Source organism: Talaromyces proteolyticus (assembly GCF_021365285.1).
Source record: "Talaromyces proteolyticus strain PMI_201 chromosome Unknown BGW36scaffold_7, whole genome shotgun sequence".
NCBI classification, from domain to species: domain Eukaryota; kingdom Fungi; phylum Ascomycota; class Eurotiomycetes; order Eurotiales; family Trichocomaceae; genus Talaromyces; species Talaromyces proteolyticus.
Window position 1 is genome coordinate 2,144,159 of NW_025764283.1, and position 22,582 is coordinate 2,166,740.

At 47.7% G+C, this 22,582-nt stretch overlaps 7 protein-coding genes across 7 annotated transcripts; 5 read left to right on the forward strand and 2 right to left on the reverse strand.

Moving 5' to 3' along the window:
• Window positions 1-147: 147 nt before the first annotated feature.
• BGW36DRAFT_398141 (phosphatidylethanolamine methyltransferase) lies at window positions 148-3,367 on the forward strand (the record flags this gene model as incomplete). The annotated part of the gene is made up of 4 exons (XM_046218373.1): window positions 148-340; window positions 498-3,090; window positions 3,138-3,228; window positions 3,308-3,367. The coding sequence occupies 4 exons, from the start codon at window positions 148-150 to the stop codon at window positions 3,365-3,367; spliced, it is 2,937 nt and encodes a 978-aa protein (XP_046071590.1).
• Window positions 3,368-5,158: 1,791 nt separating this feature from the next.
• Window positions 5,159-6,221, forward strand: BGW36DRAFT_296706 (exoribonuclease family protein; the record flags this gene model as incomplete). Its single annotated transcript, XM_046211298.1, has 2 exons — window positions 5,159-5,297; window positions 5,362-6,221. 2 exons carry the CDS (start codon window positions 5,159-5,161, stop codon window positions 6,219-6,221), a joined length of 999 nt encoding a protein of 332 aa, XP_046071591.1.
• Window positions 6,222-8,988: 2,767 nt separating this feature from the next.
• BGW36DRAFT_381397 (Alpha/Beta hydrolase protein) lies at window positions 8,989-10,360 on the forward strand. Its single transcript, XM_046216425.1, has one exon. It carries the CDS (start codon window positions 9,050-9,052, stop codon window positions 10,268-10,270), a length of 1,221 nt encoding a protein of 406 aa, XP_046071592.1. The 5' UTR covers window positions 8,989-9,049; the 3' UTR covers window positions 10,271-10,360.
• Window positions 10,361-12,490: 2,130 nt separating this feature from the next.
• BGW36DRAFT_428652 (uncharacterized protein) lies at window positions 12,491-14,569 on the forward strand (the record flags this gene model as incomplete). Its single annotated transcript, XM_046220585.1, has 1 exon — window positions 12,491-14,569. One exon carries the CDS (start codon window positions 12,491-12,493, stop codon window positions 14,567-14,569), a length of 2,079 nt encoding a protein of 692 aa, XP_046071593.1.
• A 551-nt stretch (window positions 14,570-15,120) lies between these two features.
• On the reverse strand, window positions 15,121-17,040 carry BGW36DRAFT_398144 (uncharacterized protein; the record flags this gene model as incomplete). Its single annotated transcript, XM_046218374.1, has 3 exons — window positions 15,121-16,414; window positions 16,474-16,643; window positions 16,705-17,040. The coding sequence occupies 3 exons, from the start codon at window positions 17,038-17,040 to the stop codon at window positions 15,121-15,123; spliced, it is 1,800 nt and encodes a 599-aa protein (XP_046071594.1).
• A 267-nt stretch (window positions 17,041-17,307) lies between these two features.
• On the forward strand, window positions 17,308-19,593 carry BGW36DRAFT_381401 (putative t-complex protein 1 alpha subunit). The gene is made up of 6 exons (XM_046216426.1): window positions 17,308-17,409; window positions 17,471-17,518; window positions 17,575-17,660; window positions 17,714-17,818; window positions 17,877-18,911; window positions 18,974-19,593. The coding sequence occupies exons 1-6, from the start codon at window positions 17,367-17,369 to the stop codon at window positions 19,358-19,360; spliced, it is 1,704 nt and encodes a 567-aa protein (XP_046071595.1). The 5' UTR covers window positions 17,308-17,366; the 3' UTR covers window positions 19,361-19,593.
• BGW36DRAFT_189763 (WD repeat protein) lies at window positions 19,517-22,414 on the reverse strand. The gene is made up of 3 exons (XM_046209782.1): window positions 21,611-22,414; window positions 21,443-21,553; window positions 19,517-21,386 (listed from the first exon to the last, which is right to left on the reverse strand). The coding sequence occupies exons 1-3, from the start codon at window positions 22,278-22,280 to the stop codon at window positions 19,993-19,995; spliced, it is 2,175 nt and encodes a 724-aa protein (XP_046071596.1). The 5' UTR covers window positions 22,281-22,414; the 3' UTR covers window positions 19,517-19,992.
• Between the last annotated feature and the right edge of the window lie 168 nt (window positions 22,415-22,582).

Sequence of the window (22,582 nt, forward strand, 5' to 3'; positions counted from 1 at the left end):
ATCCAAGTCTTGGCAAATCACAAGCAAATCGCTCCTTCTGCGGCTGCGGCTGTCGTATAAGTCAACTCAACATTTGAACACCAAACAACAAGAAGAATATTTCATTCTTTGCTCCTCGCCCTGCCAGGCTGCCGTGGCTTCAACACCATGGACTCTGCCAGCACAACAGGCGCCCGTCGCCACGATGAGGGCCTGCGCGAGCGTATCCCGGCCTCTCAGCCAGTTGACGTCGATGCCGTCGGCAGTGCCCTGGCGAGTGCTGGCTACCTCGATGAAAACGAAGAGACCAAGACCAAGTCCAATGCGACAAAAACTTTTGGGAGAACTCCGGACGGTACAAGTAAGTGCCCAATTTAGAAAGAAGAAGTGGAGAAAAAGAAAAGACGAAGAGCTCGGAATGATCGAGCGATTGCACTGTGCCCATGCGACAACCATCCTCCAGCCTTCAATCTGCCCGTATGCTTCATGAGGATAGCTGCTCATCGTATGGTTTCTAGTATTCACCGTGCCGCAGACCCATGACATGGTCTCGCAGCTGTTGTCTCCGTCCGAGCCAAAGAACCTCTCCGATCTGATAGTCCTAGCCGCACTTGCCTTCCACATCCTAACCTTTGTCGTTCTCCCCTCGACCGCCAGGATCCCCGTCTTTGCCGTTATCTACCTGTTCTGGAGAGTGTCTTACAATGGCGGCATCGGGTGGCTGCTTCACAACCAGTCACATCACAATACAATGATGCAGTGGGCGAAAAAGTCCAAGATTTTTGCCAATCCGTCCACAGGCGACAACCCGCACCCGAAGCTATACAAACTCATCAAAAGGGACATGGAGACCATGATACCAAAGGATTATTCTTTCGATGATGCCCCCTTGGAGTACAACACCTGGCTGGTCTTCCGGCGCCTCGTAGACGTGATCTTGATGTGTGACTTTACCTCGTACTGTTTATTTGCGGTGGCCTGCGGAAACCGTCCTGGAAATGAGACCACAATCATGACGGGCCTGAGATGGGCTGCAGGAGTCGCCTTAGTGCTTTTCAACCTGTGGGTGAAACTCGACGCACACAGAGTCGTCAAAGACTTTGCCTGGTACTGGGGCGATTTCTTTTTCCTGATTGACCAAGAACTCACTTTCGATGGTGTATTTGAGATGGCGCCTCATCCGATGTACTCGGTGGGCTATGCTGGTTATTACGGAATCTCGTTGATGGCTGCTAGCTACAAGGTGCTCTTCATTTCGATAGTCGCACACGCTGCTCAGTTCGCCTTCTTGGTTCTGGTTGAGAACCCGCATATTGAAAAAACATACAATCCCCCCACCCCTCGCAAGCGTCCAGCTGAGCATGATAGCAACGCTAGCACTCCGCCGATGTCTCCCATCAACGACACATTTGCCTCTACCACTACACATGAGAAGCCGCAGGTCCAGCCGCAACCTTCACCTGTCCACCACTTACTCGGACCTCATAACTTGGATCTTCATCGGGTAACTGACTCATCGATTATTCTAGTCCAGATCCTCATTGCTGCCATTACTGCCCTTACCCCATCCACGCCTTTCTACCAATTCTTGTTTGTGGCTAATGCTGCTCTATGGAGATGCTGGTATTCCATTGGTATTGGATATATTCTCCATCGACAATCCCAGTACAAGTCTTGGACGCGTCACTTTGTCAAATTCGGTGATAGCACCGAGGAAGCATGGCGTCAGTGGAAAGGATCCTACCACCTGAGTATGACGGTTTGCTACGCTTCCTTCATTGCAGCATCCTGGAAAGTGTATACACTTCCTTCGGATTGGAATCATGGATTAGTGTTACTTAAGCATGTGCTCGGCGCGAGCATGGTTGCATTGCAGATCTGGACTTCTGTCAGTATCTATCAGTCGCTAGGAGAATTTGGATGGTTCTTCGGTGATTTCTTCTTTGATGCACACTCGAAACTAACCTACAGTGGCATTTATCGATACCTCAATAACCCAGAGCGTGTTTTGGGTCTGGCCGGCGTCTGGGGTGCAGCATTGATTACGAGCAAAGGCCCCGTCATTTTCCTTGCCTTGCTGAGCCATGTTCTAACACTAGCCTTTATTCAACTGGTTGAACGGCCTCACATGCAGAAACTCTATGGCCGAAGCTTGCGTCGGGACGCAGGCCTGGTAAAGAGCTTGAAGCGATCATTGCCTCCTCCTTTACAGCAACTTGGCGGTAGCGTAGACCGTATGGTGGATGAGTCTTTCGAATTTGTTGAGGAGCTTCTAGAAACCGCTCGTCCAAAGTTGGCCACGGGGGTAAACAGTTTCATGAAGGACGCCAAATCACTCTTCCGCCAATATCCCGCACGAGTCACCATTACTCGTCTTGACGATGAGGTCGCTGCAGGTTATGCTCTAGAGGACTATTCGCTGCAGATTGAAGGCACCGAATCTTCACCGTCGGCACAGGTCGAACGCAGCAGTGGTAAAGAAGGCGCCCGTGCTAGAGAACCCTTAGAGAGACGAGGCGATCTGAAGAGCTTGATTTTCGAATACGGCTCCCCAATCAAGGTCAAATGGACTGCCCCTCTGAATCACAGCAAGAAAGACTGGGTAGGCCTGTACATGGTCACTGACAATACCAGACGAGAGGTCACTCGTGTTTCATCTCAAGGCAGGTGGATCGCCACGAACGAAGGCGCCTACGACAGCCTAACCTGCGAAAAGGGCCTTGTCACCAGTGATATTCTCATCTCCGCATCTCGTCGGAGCGATGGCGAAAACCGAGATTGTGCCTCTGGCGAAATGGTTTTCTCTGGCGATAAGCTCTTTTGGACGCAAGGTGTCTTTGAGTTTCGCTACCACCATAACGGCAAACACAACGTCATGACAATTTCCAGACCCTTCGAAATTAGAATCGGCCGCTTCGACGAGGAAGATATCGAGGTCGATGATACTGGAGTCGTTCAAGCAGCCGTCGAAGCTGCATTGCTACCAGTTGTCCGCAATTGCTTCGATCGAGACCCGGAAATCGCGCCTGAGACTGCCGAAGAGCATTTCGGAAGTCTGGTGGAACGAGATGGAAAATATGCAAAACGGGTTGTGTTTGCAGTGCATCAGATGTAAGCAACCCTTTTTCATTAAAAGCTGCTATACTAATATTCGTCAGGTTCGGCGTTGAATTTGCGCCAGAAGTTGTCCGGGCTGATGGAAATGTTCGCAACATGGCATGGAGAATATGCAATGCGAAGAAAGTTCTGGTTCGTTCTTCACTTTTACCCTAAAAATGGAGGAAGCTATTGCAGTATACCGTAGTACTAACTATCTACCCCATCTCAGGCCCCTTATAGCATGTCCAGATCTAGAGGAACCTCGACACCCACGATATCTAAGGACTAGATTAGAAGAAACGTCATAAATCATGAGTGACGACATAGAAAAATCCTTTCCTTTTCAGCAATACCAGTCTCGTTCGAAAGAGATATGAAATAGACTTGACAACGTCATTATATTCCGTGCACTTGATTTCTTAGAATCCATTGAAAACAAAGCTCTCAAAAAAGAAAAGTTAGGGGGAAAGTGGTGTTTTATGGCTAGGAAGCAAAAGATACACGCATGGCTTAAAGGGAATGGTAAGAATCAATTCTTGTGTTGATAAATTTTCATGAGCCACGATTTTTTGGAATTGTTTCTTTCTCTGCACATGTTTTGATCTCCAGGTATTACTAATTTATTATCCATCCCGACTTAACTTTTGAATTTTTAAAAGCGAACACGGCGCAGTAGCTAATTTTATTCTTAAATCTTTATATAATGTAAATACATATTTAGGCACTCGAGGTTTGCTCCTACGCGGAAAAATCAATTGATATGTTCTTGGTTAAATGATTTGCATTAAGATTTGTAGCTATTGGCATGACTGCTGTTCTACGAGGAACAAAACTGGTCGATAAGCTGATATCTAGTTAGCCAACATCCAGCACACAGATGGAATAATAAAATCAAGAGTTAAATTGTCGATCAGCAAGCCGTGTTACTCATCCCATCCCCTGCTGACACTATCCCTAGGCATACCACCCAAAACGAGCAGTAATGCCCAAGGGCAGTAACCAGCACAAGTCAAGCATAGGAAGTAATATAAACAAAGCGGGAATAAACCTTCATTCTAACAGGGTTGTTCCATAACAAAAAGAACTCCACAACCAATCATTCCTCGCTTTTGACAAAGCAAAGTCCGGTATCAGGGAGGGTTGTCATGGGCCTGAAAGGATTGCGAAAGATACTCGTAGCACGTCTGTATTTCATCGCACAGCTCGAGGGGCGGTCTCTCCAGAGGAGAATCATTGAATGGATTGACTAGTTGTCATCATGAAGGCAGAGTGGGCGAGGGGAGCTAGCTAGCTGGAAGTCGGAGTGCACTTACGTTAGTAGCAAGCCAAGTCCATAGTTTGGTTGGAAGGTTTTTTTTTGGGGGGGGGGTTTCCTATGACAGTGTAATGTCAGCAAGGTGTCGCAAATACGAGCCGTGCAAGTTTTAGCAGATAGGTGAGATCAGAAAGTTTTGGTATGGTATTGGTTTTCTTCAACAATATTGCAGAAGCAGAACTGAAAAATAGGTTTTTCATCATAAGAGATTCGAGAATAGAAAATTTTCGCAACGTACCTTTACGCAGCGTGGCCGAAAACCCTGCTGTGCTCAATTACAACCTGCATTATAAATTCAGTCAGCACGATTCATGATAAAACATAAACCAATAGAGACGAGTATGATCGATAGATATCAGATGGTAGTGCATGTTGTTCATGGCTCATAGAAGTCGCCGAACAGAGTTTTGGTTATAAATGTCCTCCTGTAGATGTGCTGGAGAGGTAAATGTAAGGCGGAACTCACAGTTATAAGGTCAGTAAATACAAGAGGCAAACTAGCCAGGCATCTCATCCAGATGTTTTGGATGCAATGTGAAAGCGATTATTATCGCATATTGTGTGGGAGAGTGAAGAAGTGCGAAAGGAAAAGACGCAGACGGCAGGAAAAAGCTGCTCACTAGTGCCTGCCCCACACCCAGCCCGCAAACCAAACAAGGCAAACATCCCAATTTCTGCCGTCACTCGCATCTTTTTGTGGTTTCCAGCTCAACGTCAAGAACCTTCGATATAAGTGGAATCTTGGTCCTACAATATACTGTGACAATGACTGATAGAAGGAGAAATAATGGACCCCCAAGCGGTACCAGGGCACCTGTTTTTGCCTCGTTGCTGCGCTCTACAACAGGTGAAGCAGCACAGAGACCGCACAGGACGAGGAGGCCCGATGAGCTGCGAAAGATATGTAAGTCTAGCGGTTCGAGCTTACTGCGTGCCGTATGACTATATGCTAATCTACTACCTGTTAGTTTTGAAGACGGGCCTAATTCCCTCAGCCAATGGGTCATCCTATCTCGAAATCAAACCCGCCAGGTCAGTAGATAACAGGTCACTGATCGCACCTGCGACATCCCTGAAAATTGCATGCACTGTCCACGGCCCTAGGCCTCTCCCACGTTCAGCAAACTTCTCGCCTAATCTTGTCCTCACAACCCATGTAAAATATGCACCATTCGCTCATAGACGACGGAAGGCGCATATTCGTGATGCCAGTGAACGAGATCTCGGTGTACATCTTGAGACTGCCATTCGAGGTGCGATTATTGCAGAGCGCTGGCCGAAAAGCGCTTTAGACGTCACAATAACGGTTCTTGAAGTAGAGGATGATCGGTGGTGGGGAGATGCGTCCGGCTGGTCTGATGCATCGTGGGGGATGATGAACGTACTTGCGGGCTGTATTACGGCGGCAGCGGCGGCAATTGCAGACGCAAGGATTGACTGCCTCGATTTAGTCTCTGGAGGTGTTGCAGCTTTGGTTTCTGATGATGAGCAGACGGCAAAGAAAGATCAGTCGCTAGGTGGTAGGCTTGTCCTGGATCCTGATCCGTCTGAGCATCAGAATATAGTTGCAGCTTGTGTTGTTGCATACTTACCTGGCCGAGACGAAATAACGGAACTATGGCTGAAAGGCGATACATCTCATGGCCCTCTAGTAAAGGGAAAGAGAGCATCTGGACATGATATGCTGATTGATGGTGCGGTTGATGCGGCAAAGGGTGTGCAGACTGTGCTTTCTGTAGCTGTGATGGAGTCTGGTGAGCGATTCACAAAGCTTTCACATCATTTACAAGATATGAAAGCCGATACAGACATTGAAATGAAGACATAGGTATGTTTTCGTATTTATTGGATCCAATGCATAGAGCGGTGTTCGCTGGTCTTGGAAGGACGTAACGCAAAGAGTTAGCTATGGCTGTTATGAGTTCAGAGCATGTCTTGTTTCTTTATCAATTCTTCAATTTTTCAGAGTCTAGGTTATTCTAATATTTCTTACCTACACCAACCATTCCATAGCTGGCAAGTGCGGCTTATCACTTACTTTCACTTTCCGGTTTTCAACCACAATTTCATTCCGAAATCAAATAGATGCAAACCTCTGGTTTCTATATGCCTGTTTTCAAAACTCTGGCTATAGGCAGGTAAGCATTACACTCTACTTTGTGTATACATGGCTGTATTGACACTCTACGGATTGGCTTTGATGCCGTCGGCAGGGCAGTTTGTAGCAGTGCCAACGCAGCTAGGAGGCGCTTCTCATATCGAGGAAAAGACATCGAAGCAAGCAGCAAGCAAATGAGGACTATCAGTCGAAATACAAGCTGCTGCCGATGTCCGAGCAGGTCTCAACAGCCGCCCACTTCACAACTCCCAGACTTAGAGCAGAGTCTCTATGTGCCAGCGCCACAAAATTCCATGGTTAATAAAAGGCAGAAAGTGAAGGCCATCGTGATTGACTTCACCTTGGTGTCTGATGATGAGGATTGCGTAATACAGACGAACTTTCGAATGAAGATATTCCGTTGATGAAGAAACGAAAAAAGCTGAGCCGGGAGCCATGCCTGTTCCTGCGAACCCGTCAATATTGTCAACACACAATAGCACGAACATGGACTTTTCAGGGAGGGCATCTTCAAATACAGTATCATATTCATTGTCATACATGGAAAACCCAATTTCCTCGACTGCGTTGGCGTACCCAGACACTCAAGCCTGGAATGCCATATCAGATCCTTCTTATGATTCAAGGCCTGCAATTATCAGGTTGATAGACTAATTTCTGAATCCGCGCAGTTTAAAAATGCCCATTAACATCCCAAGTGTTCGTTCTAACAAGCACCATTAAGCACGATACTCATCCAGACTGAAGGCGAGTTCTTTCTCTTCGGCGATAGTCTGTATGCAGTACAATCCGGAACCGAAACGCAGAAACCAGCAAATGAGAACATGCCTTGGGGATTTGGTGTTTTTTAGCAGGAATCCCGTTCTTTGCGCGAAAAATACGGTGTAGAGTATGAATGTATTAATAGCTTAGCGTCCCAAAGACGTCTTATATCCTCGGCACAATAATCACCTCTTCGCCGTGGGGATTCACTATTCAGCCGTACCCTGGGATAAATATTCCATCAAACAAACACTTCCTTGTATATTAAGAACGCATTTATCCCGTTCTCTGAGAGTATTGGTAAACTGTTCATTAAAAATCCCGAGAATATGTAGGCAATGCCAAAGTATGTAGTCGATGTCAGACTCGTATAGATAGATTCATCGATACCTCGGTACGGGTCATAGAATCCCCCAGGTGCCTAGATCGAATAGTGCATGCAATTAGAACTGTATACCGTCTTCTTCCGACGCTTTCAAATTCTTCTCGTTCATCACTTGGCTGCTATTGTGTGCAAGGTGCGAATTAATAATTACTCAACGTTAGCAGATCAAAGTTGACCAATATCATTTGAATATGCGACCCAACCAAAGACATCAACCCCGCTGGGTAGTATACTACTCTACATAACTCAGCATCGGACGAAGCCCCAATAACAGGAATATCTCCGGTTTATATCCTCTCTCATTCCTCTAGACGCTACCCTTGGCACCCGCCACGGCTAATGTCCCCCCCATGGCATCGCGTATATATTGTGGGGTTACATCAAGTGCCGAGTATACGGCTACGTAGGTTAAATCTCCGCAAAACATGGGGCAACACGATATTCCCCGCATTGATCTGTCATGCAATGAGTCTCACGTGGGAGCTACATGGCGGTGACATTTGAACCGTTCATGAGAAGAACCGCCCATACATGTGGAGCGTATACGTGTACGAGAGAATCCTTCTTATAGCCTCGAGCTATTCCATAGCGTGGTCTGCCCTCCTCCAATTATTGCAGATCAATTCAAGCCTAACCTTCAACCGCAGAAATTCCGCATTCATCCGCGGGGCTATTTCCAGCTGACCAACATGTCCACACCATAATGGGGCCAGCGATGCTGGCAGAGTTGACCGGTGGATCACCTGTAACCGAGGATGAGAGTGGCCATCATGCCATCTATCTCATGGACGCATATGATGGATGAGGACGGTAGTAACCGTGAGGACAACATGAGGAGGGGTAGAAAGTCATATAATAAGTAGGGCCAGCAAAGAGATGGCGTTGATTGAAGGCTGCTATGTTCGTGGAAGGCTGTACGAGGTCCCTTCAGGAGCTCGGCATTATGAAGCACTCTTTGATCTTTGCGTCGTGCCTCTCCCTCGGCCTTGCGGCTTCAACTCCAACTGTCACCATTTCCTATCCACAGGCTACCATTGTCGGTCTCAGTGGCGACGTTGAGCAATTCCCTGGTGTACCCTTTGCCCAGCCCCCAACAGGACAACTGCGTCTCAAGCCACCACAGCCCATTACCGAACCCTATGGAGTCTACAATGCCACCTCCAACCCGCCGGCATGTCCTCAATTCGTATTCAGCTCGGTCATCAACGACGCAATCCCCACGGCTGAGATCGGCCTCCTTGCTGACACACCATTATTCCAGAAGGCACTCGACGAGTCTGAGGACTGCCTTTATCTCAATATACATCGGCCTTCGGGGACCACTGCTGACTCAAAATTGCCCGTCTTGTTCTGGATATTTGGCGGTGGTTTCGAATTGGGCTGGAATTCTATGTACGACGGTGTACCATGGGTGACGGATTCAGTCAAACAGGGACTACCCATAATTGTGGTCACCGTCAACTACCGAGTTGGAGGATTTGGATTCATGCCAGGGAAGGAAATTTTGGCTGACGGCTCTTCGAACCTGGGACTGCTGGACCAACGCCTCGGACTACAATGGATTGCAGACAACATCGAGGCATTTGGTGGAGATCCTACTAAGGTGACGATCTGGGGTGAGTCGGCTGGTGCCATCTCAGTCTTTGATCATATGATCATGTATGATGGGAACAATACGTACAAGGGCGAGCCTTTATTTCGAGGTGCAATAATGAACTCGGGAAGCGCTATCCCAGCCGACCCTGTCGATTGCGCTAAAGGACAGGTTGTATATGACACGGTCGTCGCGGCCGCAGGGTGCTCATCTGCGGTTGACACACTAGATTGTTTGAGGGCAGTCGACTATGAGACGTTTTTAAATGCATCCAACTCTGTTCCGGGGCTGCTAAGCTACACTTCTGTTTCTCTGTCTTATCTACCTCGTCCAGATGGCACAGTCCTCACCGACTCTCCTGAGGTTCTAGGCCAGGAAGGGAAATTTGCCCGTGTCCCTGTGATTATTGGCGATCAGGAAGATGAGGGGACACTCTTCGCGCTTTTTCAATCGAATATCACGACCACGGACGAACTGGTGGACTATCTTTTGACAGTCTTCTTCCATGATGCCAACCAGACTTTGATCGAGGACTTCGTGTCGCTGTACGCCGACATCAGCACTGACGGCTCGCCATTTCGCACGGGACTCTTCAATAACTGGTATCCAGAGTTCAAGCGCCTCGCAGCAATTCTCGGCGACCTTACATTCACCCTAACACGGCGGGCGACACTTGAAATTGCCACGAGTGTGGCTCCCGACCTGCCCGTATGGTCGTACCTGTCATCTTACGACTATGGCACGCCGATCATGGGAACATTCCATGGCAGTGATATCCTCCAGGTATTTTTTGGTATCCTTCCAAATTATGCGTCAGCCAGCTTCCGCGCGTATTATATCTCGTTCGTGAACAATCTCGACCCGAATGTTGGTAATAACTATTCGAACTGGCCGCAGTGGAGCGAAAAGAAGCAGCTGCTCAATATGTATCCCCTCTACAGCCAGCTGATTATCGACAACTTTAGGTCAGATGTAGTCGACTTTCTGTTGCCTAATATCGCGAGTTTTCATATCTGAAGGATTCAAACCCAAGTCTGTGCGATGCTTGCATGGAGAAATAATTGTGTTTATGTCATTAAAAAAATATAGTTTGAGCACGTATGCACCATTGTAACTCAACATTTGAAAAATGTCAACATATTAATTACATGTAACGTATCAATTGATGAGGCGCAGTCTTTTTATACCTGATAATCACACCTCCCACAAGCTCATTTGTACTGTGTAAGTGTATGTTAAACGGGATGCAAGTCTGAAGTATAGGCAAAAATTCTACAATTACCTCCAGCGGTACATCGCCATACCGGTTGATACAGTGGGGGTACATGTATAAAGCATGCTGGAGCGATAACTCTAATAACTGCATTGCCGGGGTATCCTTGTCGACTGCACTAACAGCGACATGGAAGAGCTTAAGTTGTGATAAATTGTTAAAATGTTCAATTTATATCCTGTACTATGCAGCACCTGTTAGTGATCAATCGATGTAGATGCTGCTAGGAACGACTTAAATTTGGTCTTATTACACCGCAGCGTATTATGAAGCGATCGTATCGGACTACGCAGGGACCTCGATCACCAAGGCATATCTTGGTCTCTAAGACGTATCACCAGGCTAAGCTGCGCATTGTTCAAATGTTCCAGCTTTAGCGGCGATGGCTCGTCATACGAGTAAACTAGTTTACTAATCAATCCGTTCTCCGTACGCTCTTGCTTATTATTTCGTATTATTATTAACTAACTAATTCAGTGTAGTTAGCACAGTTAATAATACACTACGGCTACTATAGTTCCCAAGAGACGCGTCCCAAGGCTAAGGTGCACCAGGAGGGACTGAGTCAGGGGTACACAGGTTCGTATTAGTATGAAATTAATCTTAATGGATTACTGTTATTATGGCCATGTGAACAAAGAAGGCACAATAATGCCGACGGAACTGCCAGAATAACCCGTCCATTATGATATTATAATGTACTATTATCGTCGCTGATGCTCGATGCTGATGCCAACGCAGCCGGTCTCCGTATTTATTTTTATTATATTTAAATATCGTCTGAGTTCGGGTCCGGTGCCCTAGTCAGAGTTCTTACCGAACCTTCTCTCAATACATTATCTCCGTACAACTGTAACAGTTTTCGTAGCCTGCTGTCTACATTCTAATGACCGTTATGGTTACAAGTTACAACTTACGATTCAATCGACCTGCCAATAAACATCAACCCGGAGCGAGCCTGATGCTCCGGCCGTTGATAGTGGCTGCGTGCGATGTGATATAAGTGGCCTAGCCGCCTAACAGGTGATGGCTCTACCATCACAATAAGTCTCGTCACTAACAAGAAACAACTACTACTAGCAAAAAGTGATGCGTCCTTGGCTCCACTGCTACTAGCTAGTCAGGGACAATTTAGACTCGGGCTCCACTGACCGCCGATCGGCCCACCCCCAGCCAATGACAGCGAGTGATACCGTGCAGCTGCCCCGCCCAGACACGGCAGCTGGCGCCAGCTCGTGCGGCCCCACCCTGCAAACTTTGTCCAAATTGAAATTCGTACGGTGCGCAGGCTGCAGCACGAGACTGAGATGGATACAGAGGAGAGCTTCCTAGCAGTATAGGGCCGATATCGTGACGGGAGTCGAGTTTTGAGTATCAATGCCTCAATCGATAACTACTTCGCAGTAACAATAAGAATAATCATCATATGGGTCAGCGCAATCTAGATTCTGCGTCCGACTAGCTGCCTGCGGGTTGGGGCCCAACCCATGGATCCTGTTATTGCTTTAGCTAGGCTAACCAAGTCAAGGAAAGTACAGCCAAGTGAACCACTCCTTTCCATCGTGGTGGGAAGCTCTTGGCCAATCCAAGCCATGCCTCGGCTCCATCCCAGCAGCCAGCGGGTCGGTGCATGGTGCTCTTTCCCTTGGTCGCTGCGTCGCTGCCTCGTCACGTTACTTGACGCAGCAGTTATGGTCATTACTAGTAGTACTCGTGCTTTTCTACTTGCACTCTTCCAGCTGCTAGCTTGCTGTCTCACCGATGTGACTGCCATTGCTCTGCTTCGCTGTGCTGTGCCGTACATGCTGATTGCAGTCGTTCGATTGCGTCCTTTCTTTTTGTGCCGCATTCTGGACTCGTTCCTTCCGCTTCTCCCCCATCTCGTCGTTCAATGTCTGGTCACGGCGACCGGTCCGTGTCCATTACATGAAGGCTGAAGCGAACATCGACGAGATCAAGCCAGGATGGTGGGCTTGAAGAGACTCTTCAGCTCTGGGGGATCTCCCGATGTGACCATCTCACGAGACACCAGCTCGCCTTTCCACCCGAACGACTTCGCTTCCTATTCTTCCTCCAGACCTATAACGCCGAAATCCCCCCCAGCATATTCGTCCAATGCTCTGCCAGATCTTAATCCGCATTACGTGGGCATCGAGCGACAGTTTGAACAACTACACGAATCCTTCTACTCGCGGACCCTGTCCTCCCTCCGCCAATTTCGATACAATGGCTCTGCGAAGAGTGTCTCGCCTTCGCAGAACCCGAAGCATGTCGATGTCATCGAGGCTTTGTTCTCGGGCCATCGCTATCGAATGAAGCCTATATCCTTGTCACCATCTACTCCCTACAACGAAGACATTGCGGATCGAAATCTGAATGCTAGCCCTGCCTCTATCTCGAGGAACTCCCACTACTCTCGAATAGTGTCCACCTTATACCAGGAAGATGTGGCAGATCGGAATATAGTAAAATCGAGGGCAGGCCCTTCGTATCGCTACAGCTCTCGCTCAAGCTCGCCCACCCTTCGGTCCGATAGCCCAGGGGATAGAAGCTCGAAACAAACATCCCGTGGTCGTCCTGTCGTACAAAAAAGGGGATCTTCGCAATCAAAGTCGCGGCCCTCTTCAGAGACTCGCGAAAATACAAATTTAAAAGCACCGTCGCCGGTTCACCAGTCTACTTTGAGAGCGCAGGCTTCTGCGCCGGATTTCAGAAACCCTCTACGGACGCCTGATCTTGCTAGTTTCCCACGGCCTCCAACGGCATCCGCTCCTGAAGCTGCTACTGACAACACATCTACAAATCCAGCCCCACCTTCGCTGTGTAATGGTCCGAAAGCTAGAGTAGGGAGCTCTAAAAACGACCATTTGCGGGTAAAACGACCCGGTCTTCCTCGGTCTGGCTCGTGTAAGAATGTTCTGGACCTCAGCATTGATACTTGTATCACGGCATCAAAAAGACCAAGTATCAAGATAGAACATCGAGCCATACAACCTCCAACTCCTAACAATCTCACTGTTCCACAGAACCATAGCATTGCCGAAATTGTAAATAGCCCGCTCCCAGCAGTGACACCGAGCGCCTGCACGCCAGAACTTTCTCCTAGCTACAATGTGGATGATATCATGGGCATGTTCAAGCAAGCCTATATGACAACCCAAGCCACCACTACCGGTCATCCCACCTTTGAGACATTGCAAGATGCAATCATTCGCGAGATCAATTCACATGATGCTTTCCGCTGCGTACCTATGCCAACAACGGAACCCCCCTTCACTCCGCCGGCGTCCAACAATTCGTTTGACGAAATGGTTCTACTACCTCCCCCCGGACCCTCTGGTAGGGCTACGAAGGTGCCTGCAGAAAGGGAAGGCCAGCTTTCTAAAATGATCCGGAAACGATCTTTCGTTCGAACTAGAGGCAAGAGTATATCATCAACTAAGGGCGGCGAAAAGAATGTGAAAAAAGAATCACATTCATTCCTTTCCAAAAGACGACATACATATGCCCAACCTCCTACTGCCGAATGGCTACGTAGCATACAACAACCCGCTGGCACCGTCACTGTTCCTGTTGCTGGCAACGATACTCTACTTCCTCCCACAATCAGAATACAGGCTCAAGCAAAACAACCCCGCAACAGATACCATTCCAAACGCAACTCAGACCCAATTCCTCCATCTCCAGGTTTTATACCTGCCAAATCTCAACCTGAATACCCCGGTTACCAAATGGATTCTCCAGTTCCGAGAGTGGTGTCAAATAATAACAGACTAGCCGTTCCTGGACAGAAAGAACAAGTCACGGCCAAAGAGATCCGCACTGTCGATGACAATAACGTTATGTATATCCTCAACCCAGAGGCTTCTGTTACACCTCTTGAGCTTATCAGCGCGACTCAGCATGGCTACAACCGACATAATTTTACTCTTGTGCCGTTCCAGACTACTGTGAACGGAGATAATGGAGTATCTGAAAGACCACGGCCTGTCAACACAAGGCAGGTGCCGCTGAGACAGAGCAGTCTCGGTTCGGCAGCATAAAAGCAATATCATGGCGTTTTTGTTTATTCAAGGGGATTCACTACGCTATTCGGGCACACACCTATCACTTTATAATTTCAGCCTCTTCTCTCTTTTACCTCTCATTGCTAATTGGATAGAAAGGAATGGATGGGCGGGTATCTTGCCTATCAATGTTCCAAATGGACCTTCTCACTTGTATATCTATCACATTTCGATTTACCCTCTTTTCTTCTTCATTTATTGATACCATATGACATTTAAACATAATTTTATTTATTTACTTCCTTCCGGTGTTTGTTTTATTTAATTCGTTTTCTTTTTATAATAGAATTCGAATATCTGAAAACATACATAAGCCGGAAGGGGTTACATGAATGACGTCTTCATGGACACATGTACTGTTCCTGGTGCTACTCAACGCTCATAAAAACTGTCAACATCGAACAAGGATATCGTGGCATCATACACACAATGAAACGTTGATTGCGTTTGTAGCACGTCTTTTCAATCGTGTATCTGGTTAATCGCGTCTAGTAGGAGCCTGGAAACAAAGAGTTTCGTTAGTTCATCTAAATTTTAATACGTATAGGAACAGGATGTGACGTACGTCCAAACATGCACCATTTCTCTGCGAATCTCTCGCAATGCGGGTTTAGACACTTGGTGACACCTGCCTCAATACCCTCGGGCTGGTCAAAAGGAATGCACAGCGATTTCGCACCCATGCTTGGTGCGCGCGCATCCTGGGGTACGTCGCTATTCTCCTCGGCTTTGCGGGCACTAAGATCCTTGATCTGGTCCTCGCATTCCTCGGTCAAACAGTGAGGGATAAGAAGAACATTCTTTTCATTCAACAACGGAACAAAGTCGTCCCACTGGGTGAGCTGCTTTCGGTGTTCCCGGAATTGCGCATCAGCACGACGGAAGAGATCGTTGTGAATCGTGTCCAGGAGTTCAGGGATAGCAGTGGTGAGATTCTTCAGTTCGATTTGGCTCTTGCCATCTTTTCCGGGAATATCACGACGGGCTGCGGTAACAAAACCGCCCTTGGATTCGCCAGGGCCAAACTCGAGGCGCAGTGGAACACCGCGGAGTTCCAAGTCGTTGAATTTCCAGCCCGGGGAGTAACCTTCGCGTAAATCGCTTTCTGTTCGAACACCAACAGCGGTGAGCTTGGCTGTAAGTTCATCAATTTCCTTGTATAGAGCTTGACGCTCCTCCTCAGTGGTAGCCTTAGTGACGCCGACGGGGACAATGGCGACTTGGACTTCGGCAACGCGGGGAGGGAGGACAAGGCCCTTGTTATCACTGTGGATCATGACCATGACACCAATGGTGCGAGTGGACAGACCCCAGGAGTTTTGCCATACATATAGCGGGGGTTTCTTCTCGTCGCCCCTGACCGCTGGGTCTTCCACAGTGATATTAAACATTTTACTAAAGTTTTGGCCCAGGCAGTGAGAAGTACCACCTTGGATACCACGTCCAGTAGCAGGAATATATCCTTCAACCGTGGTAGTATAGTAACCACCGGCAAACTTTTCCTTCTCCGTTTTCTTGCCTCGCACGACGGGAACGGCAAGGAGATCTTCGTAAACATGGGCATAGTGGTCTAATATCTGGAGGACCTCCTCTGCTGCACCCTCTTCCGTCAAATGCGCAGTATGACCTTCTTGCCACAGGAACTCTCGGGTTCGCAGGAATGGCTGTGGATGCTTGAACTCCCAGCGGACCACGGAATTCCACTGGTTCAGCCTGAGGGGAAGATCACGATGGCTTCGAATCCATTTCGAATAGTAGGGGTACATGACAGTTTCGGAGGTAGGACGAATGGCGATTTTTTTCTCAAGGGGGGTATTTCCTCTGTAGATAACGTCAGCTTCTTTTCTTCTTTTTTCTCATGATCTCAGCTGTTCACATACGCGTGTGTAACCCAAGCAACCTCAGCAGCAAAACCCTCAATGTGGTCCTTCTCTCTCTGCAAAACGTCTTCCGAAACAAACAAAGGGAATGAACAATTCCTGACACCAATCTTCTTGATTTTGTCGTTAAACCAGTTCTGGATGGTTTCCCATACGAAGTAGGAAGCAGGCTGGCCAGAATTAGTGGTAAGAAAGTGAATAAAGGTCGGCGAGATGAAGTCTAGAACTGACCTTCAAAATAAAGCAACCGGAAACATCATAATAGTCCAGCATTTCTCCCTTGGTCAACACCTGTTGGTACCAGCTGGGGAAGTCCTCTTCCTTGGAGACATCGATACCGATCAGGGCAGCACCCTCGATTTTCTTCTTTGGGGCTTTGGAGGTAGGCATTTTCGCTTCTGATTTTCCAATTCCCTTGTTGGCTTTCTCGGCTTTTCCAGCCGCCAGTTTCGCTGCCTTGGCAGCTTTTTTGGCGGCGTTTTTGGAAATTTCGCCCTCGGGAGCCTTGCCTTCAGCGGGGTTCTGTGTACGGTCAGGCAGACCTTGCGCTTCTGCTTGATCCGACATAGCCTCTCGATGGACAGAGGGTAATTCTAGGAGAATCAAAGAGCCTGAGGCGACCTCGCTTATATCTCGAGAGCAGGACGCCAGTGAGTAGCGTCGATGCCTAGCGAAAGGAGAGAAAAGCAATGACTCAGGGCTACCTTTCCCCCTCGCTTCTATTAACTAAGTGGGATGAGAAGGCGGCCGACCGCCTTTGACCGGCAGAATGGCTCCCACCGCCCTCCGGCGCTTAGGCGTCCCACTAAAGGAAAGAATCACTAGAAGTCTTCTAGTGACCAGAGCTCGACAACTACCTACCATCTTGTCTTTCTAGAGTCTGGTCGTAAAACATGACTGGGATTTTTGAGCAGCCGCGCAATGCCGGCACCCTGTGTAAGTCACAAACGCAATTTCGACCTATGGTTCGTTGGTATACTGACTCAGCTTCACACAGTTCTCGGCGGGCAGAAAATTAGCGGTGCTGATATACGAGACCAGAACGGTGCGTGGCGGCCCTTGGTTGATTCCTAGTCGAATGCTATGCTCATTAAATCTTAGTCCTCGCAACGCAGGCAATCTCCAATGTCGTCAAAAGCTCCTTTGGTCCGTCCGGGTTGGATAAGATGATGGTGGATGATATCGGAGTGAGGAAGGATTCGCGCTCAAGTTATTATCATAATACTGATTTTTATTCAAGGATGTCACAGTTACGAATGACGGTGCTACCATTTTGAGTCTTCTGGATATTGAGCATCCGGCTGGCAAAATCCTCGTTGACTTAGCCCAGCAACAAGATAAGGAGGTACGATTGCTCTTGTTTGTCATGTAAAGGTATTCGAGTTCATGATTTTGCTTTATAGGTTGGCGATGGAACTACATCCGTTGTTTTGATCGCCTCCGAGCTTCTTCGGAGAGCCAACGAGCTCGTGAAGAACCGCATCCATCCTACCACCATCATTACCGGTTATCGATTAGCTTTGCGCGAAGCCGTGAAGTACATGAACGAGAATATCAGCACGAAGGTGGAGAATTTGGGTAAAGACAGCTTATTGAACATTGCCAAGACATCGATGTCCAGCAAAATTATTGGCGCCGATGCCGATTTCTTCGCCAACATGGTCGTCGATGCGATGCTTCTGGTGAAGTCTACAAATCAGAGGAATGAGGTCAAGTATCCAGTCAAAGCCGTGAATGTCTTGAAGGCCCATGGAAAGAGTTCAACAGAATCGATCCTTGTCAAGGGTTATGCTCTTAATTGTACTGTCGCATCCCAGGCGATGAAGACACGAATAACAGATGCAAAGATCGCCTGCTTAGATATGAATCTGCAAAAAGAGAGGATGAAGCTTGGTGTTCACATCACGGTTGACGATCCTCAACAGCTTGAGAAAATCAGAGAAAGGGAGTCTGGCATCGTTTTGGATCGAGTAGAGATGATACTCAAGGCTGGCGCCAACGTTATCCTTACTACAAAGGGCATTGATGATATGGTTCTAAAAACCTTTGTTGAAAAGGGAGCCATCGGTGTCCGACGCTGCAAGAAAGAGGACCTCAGACGAATTGCAAAGGCGACGGGAGCCACTCTCATTAGCACTCTATCAGACTTGAATGGTGACGAGAAATTTGAAGCCTCGTACCTTGGTTACGCCGAGGAAGTTGTACAGGAACGCATCTCCGACGACGAGTGCATTCTCGTCAAGGGCACAAAAGCGCACTCTTCCGCGTCGATTATCCTCCGCGGACCTAATGATTTTCAACTGGATGAGATGGAACGGTCTGTCCATGATTCCCTCTCCGCTGTCAAGCGAACACTGGAAAGTGGCAGCATTGTCCCTGGCGGTGGAGCGGTAGAAACTGCACTGCATATCTATCTCGAAGAGTTTGCCGTTACTGTAGTAAGTTCAATAACTTCGATTTATGAGAGCATAATCGTGCCAAATTAACACGTTTCCCGCAGAGCTCACGCGAACAACTCGCCATTGGGGAATTCGCCCAGTCCCTCCTCGTCATCCCCAAAACTCTAGCCGTCAACGCAGCTAAGGACTCATCTGAACTCGTTGCTCAGCTTCGTGTTCGCCACGCTATTTCTCAGCGCGTCCAGGAAGGTGACGCCAACGAAGAAGAGAAGGCTATCGCCAAGAAGAAGACATACCGTAACTACGGCCTTGACTTGACCAAAGGACGGGTTATCGATTCGGTTAAGGCTGGTGTGATTGAACCTAGCATGAGTAAGGTCAAACAACTAAAGAGCGCTGTCGAAGCCTGCATCGCCATTATGCGCATCGACACTATGATCAAGTTAGACCCTGAGCAGCCAGCTGAGGATGATGGCCATGGCCATTAAATGGGAAGCTGTTTATAAATACAAAAGCTCTAGAATTAGTGTTCGAGGTAATTGATCTACGAATGTTTAATTTAATCGATCTTCACATGTCATGATGCCATACATCAATTTATGCAGACTTCAAACTTTTCTGGTAAACTCTCAATGGTGTAGATGTATAAATGTCTTAGTTCAATTGATGTTTTGGCTGAGTGACAATATCCTACCTCGCTTGCAACATGAAGAGTCATAATACAGATATATGATTCCTGAGGTAACACCGTCAGACCATCCTAGATATATTCAATGCTAGCCTAGCAATAATCTAAACATCCAAAACACCTTACAGATTTCCATGACAAGTCACGCGGATGGCGCAATGTAACAAACATAGTTTACCAAGACAACCCGGACGAAAATAAGTTATATAGAATCATTTGATGAATGCACAACAAGACAAGTTTTGTCCAGGCCATGCAACGCAATGAAGTTGCGCTAAATGCAATTATGCATTGAGAAAAAGGGAATACCAGAACACCACGCAATGCAGAAAAGCCACGTCCTTGAACAAAAATCCATAATGGGATATAGAATGCAGAAGAAGAGGTAAGGTTCAGAATGCCATTAAGTGTGTTCATTCCAAAATTTGTTGATTATTCTTCCTCGTCGTTGTAAGAGTGTGGGGTTTCAGCCCAACCGCACCTCCAGCGTCGACCATCAGCTTCGCCTCCTGTGCGCAATTCTCGAGCATCTGCTCCTTCACGCCAGCATCTTGCACTAAAGTCATCACTCACGGTGACTAATTCCCCTCCATGAGCCCAAGCTACTGCTGAAACTTCCTTTTGATGCCCTCCTACAAGTCGCGTTCCAGTTTGATAGGTAGGGACTGTACTCTCCGGCCGGCCAGAAAGGCCGATTTCAGAATTGGCACGTCGCAGGGCACGTCTTGTTGAGGGTGTTTGAGCTTTTGTAGGTGACTGGGCTTCGTCTATTGATTTGCTTGGTACAAGGAACTTCTCGTCAGTGCTGAACAGAACCGCAGAGTGCTCACTATTCCCCACGGCGAGCATCTCCCCCCTGTCATCTTGCGCTGGTCGAACTGCTGTTTTAACATAAAAAGACGATACCTGTAGCCCAGGATGGCCAAAACGGTAAAGGGGGCCGAGACCTTCTTTATTGGGTCCACCGGTCCGCCGTGGTCGATTATTGTTTAGGTTGATATCCGGAGAACCGCCGAGAATCAAGTGCGAGGTTGAATAAGCATATACATATGCATCTCGGCATAGAGTATATAATCTAGATCCATCGCCGTTTAATGCCATGGATGTCACGCCCCAAGATCTATGACTGACATGACAATCAGGTTCACGAGTCGTGGACAACGGGACCGGATGTCCTTTACGAATGTTATAGGACGTACGCATGTCCCATAATTTAACGCAAGCATTGGCTGAGGACGCCGTCACGAAGAGGTTTTCACGGCCTGCAGGTAAAAATGAAAGAGATGTTACGGCAACATTCTCCTGACTTAGTTGAGTTTCTGGTTTATCCAACGTGGCTAGCTTCGAGGCTCTGGGTATCAATGTATGAGCATCTTGAATAGTCCTGATAGGTTGGGGGTAATTGATCTTTGGCAAAGGAGTTGATGGCTCGTCGTCTTCCGAGGCCAATGAACATCGTATTTGTAGTGGCGGCATCTCATGACCTCTACATCTCAAGTCCCAGATATTCACATTACCATCACGACTGCAAGTCGCAACCATCCTGTCGTTTGAGCCAGGCTGAAACTGAACATGTTTCACCGAGGCAGAATGATTAGACAAGCAATGAATCGGTTTTTGGGTAGTCATATCAATAATAAGGGTTGTTTGATCGCCAGCAGCAGTTGCGAGAAGAAGATCATCGGAAGAGAATTCGAGGTTTAAAATCGAGTTTCCATGTGCACGAAATGACAAATGTGCATTTGAAAAGCCGTTCTTCACTCCTTTCGCAGAATCCAAAAGACGGATGCCCCCTTCTTCATCTCCAATGGCGACAAGGGAATTGGCTTTTCACAGAATGAGCACTCTGAAACATGAATTCATACAAACTCTTTCAACTTACTTTTGCAAGGCGCAATGCAAACTGGAAGTGCAAGGCGATCTCCGGATATGTTGATGCTCTGGTGATGATCATCAGGTCGTGAGCTAAAATTAGAGGCTTGGTCTTGCCATCCTAGAGTATTTTAGAAAAAAAGCAAGATTAAAAAGGTTATACACCTGACTGTCTTACCAGAGCCATAATTTGAACGCAAAGTGAGTCGATTCATACGACCAGAAACGCTTCTCAGACATAGTCCTCCAGATGTAGCGAGAGCCTTTGACCTGCGTAAAGGTTGAGCTGGAGGTGTGGTAGAAAACAGTTGCTTCTGGATAGACCTTCGAGGAGAAAGAATCCTTTCCGGGGATACGGGAATGTAGATATCATTGACAGTTTTATCGGCCTTGTCAGTACCGCGGTTCTCGTAGACGGCGGTGGTAAGTCGTACTTTTCTCAAAGGAGATGATTGCGGGGGAGAACCGCTAGAAGAGAAAGATAGTTTTCTTTTCCTGCTCGGGGTTTTTGCAGGTTCTAAGAATGGACTTTTGAGAATTCCGTGGTCCGTTGAGTGGGTTTTTGCAGCTTTCATGAAGGCTGGACCACGTCTGTTCAAAGACGTGGATCCAAGCTCCTTCAATGCTTGCCGACTGGTGTATACACCATTACCTGTGGAATTGAGGGACGATCGGGGTGTGAAGAATTTCCTGAACGAACGAGGCGTCACTGGAGGCGGTCTCTTGGGCTTTCGGCGGTACCCAGCCTCGGAGACGATGGATGGAGGAGACGAAGGTATCTCGGGAGGGGAGTGAATGTGTACAGGATCTGACTGGGGGACATCAGTAGCATTTCGGTCTCCCGCCATTGTCGATGCATGCAGAGAGAGTCAATTGCAGGTCCTTCTCATCAGGAGCGACAGAAATCGCCTCGGGGTGAGGGAGCAAGACTGGGCTGGCGGTGGGCCGGCCCTGCATAGGCGAAGCACGAGGCACGTCGGCGCGGTGTCGCGGGCGTGTTCGACGCGATGCTAACTAATTAGATAACCAAATGCGGAGTGTCACGTGAGGTCGTAAAATCGCATTTTGCAAAAAGTTACCACGCTAACTACAAGAGGAATAGACCACCGATAAGACTGTTATCTTGCGGTTACAAAAAAAACCTTCGTTC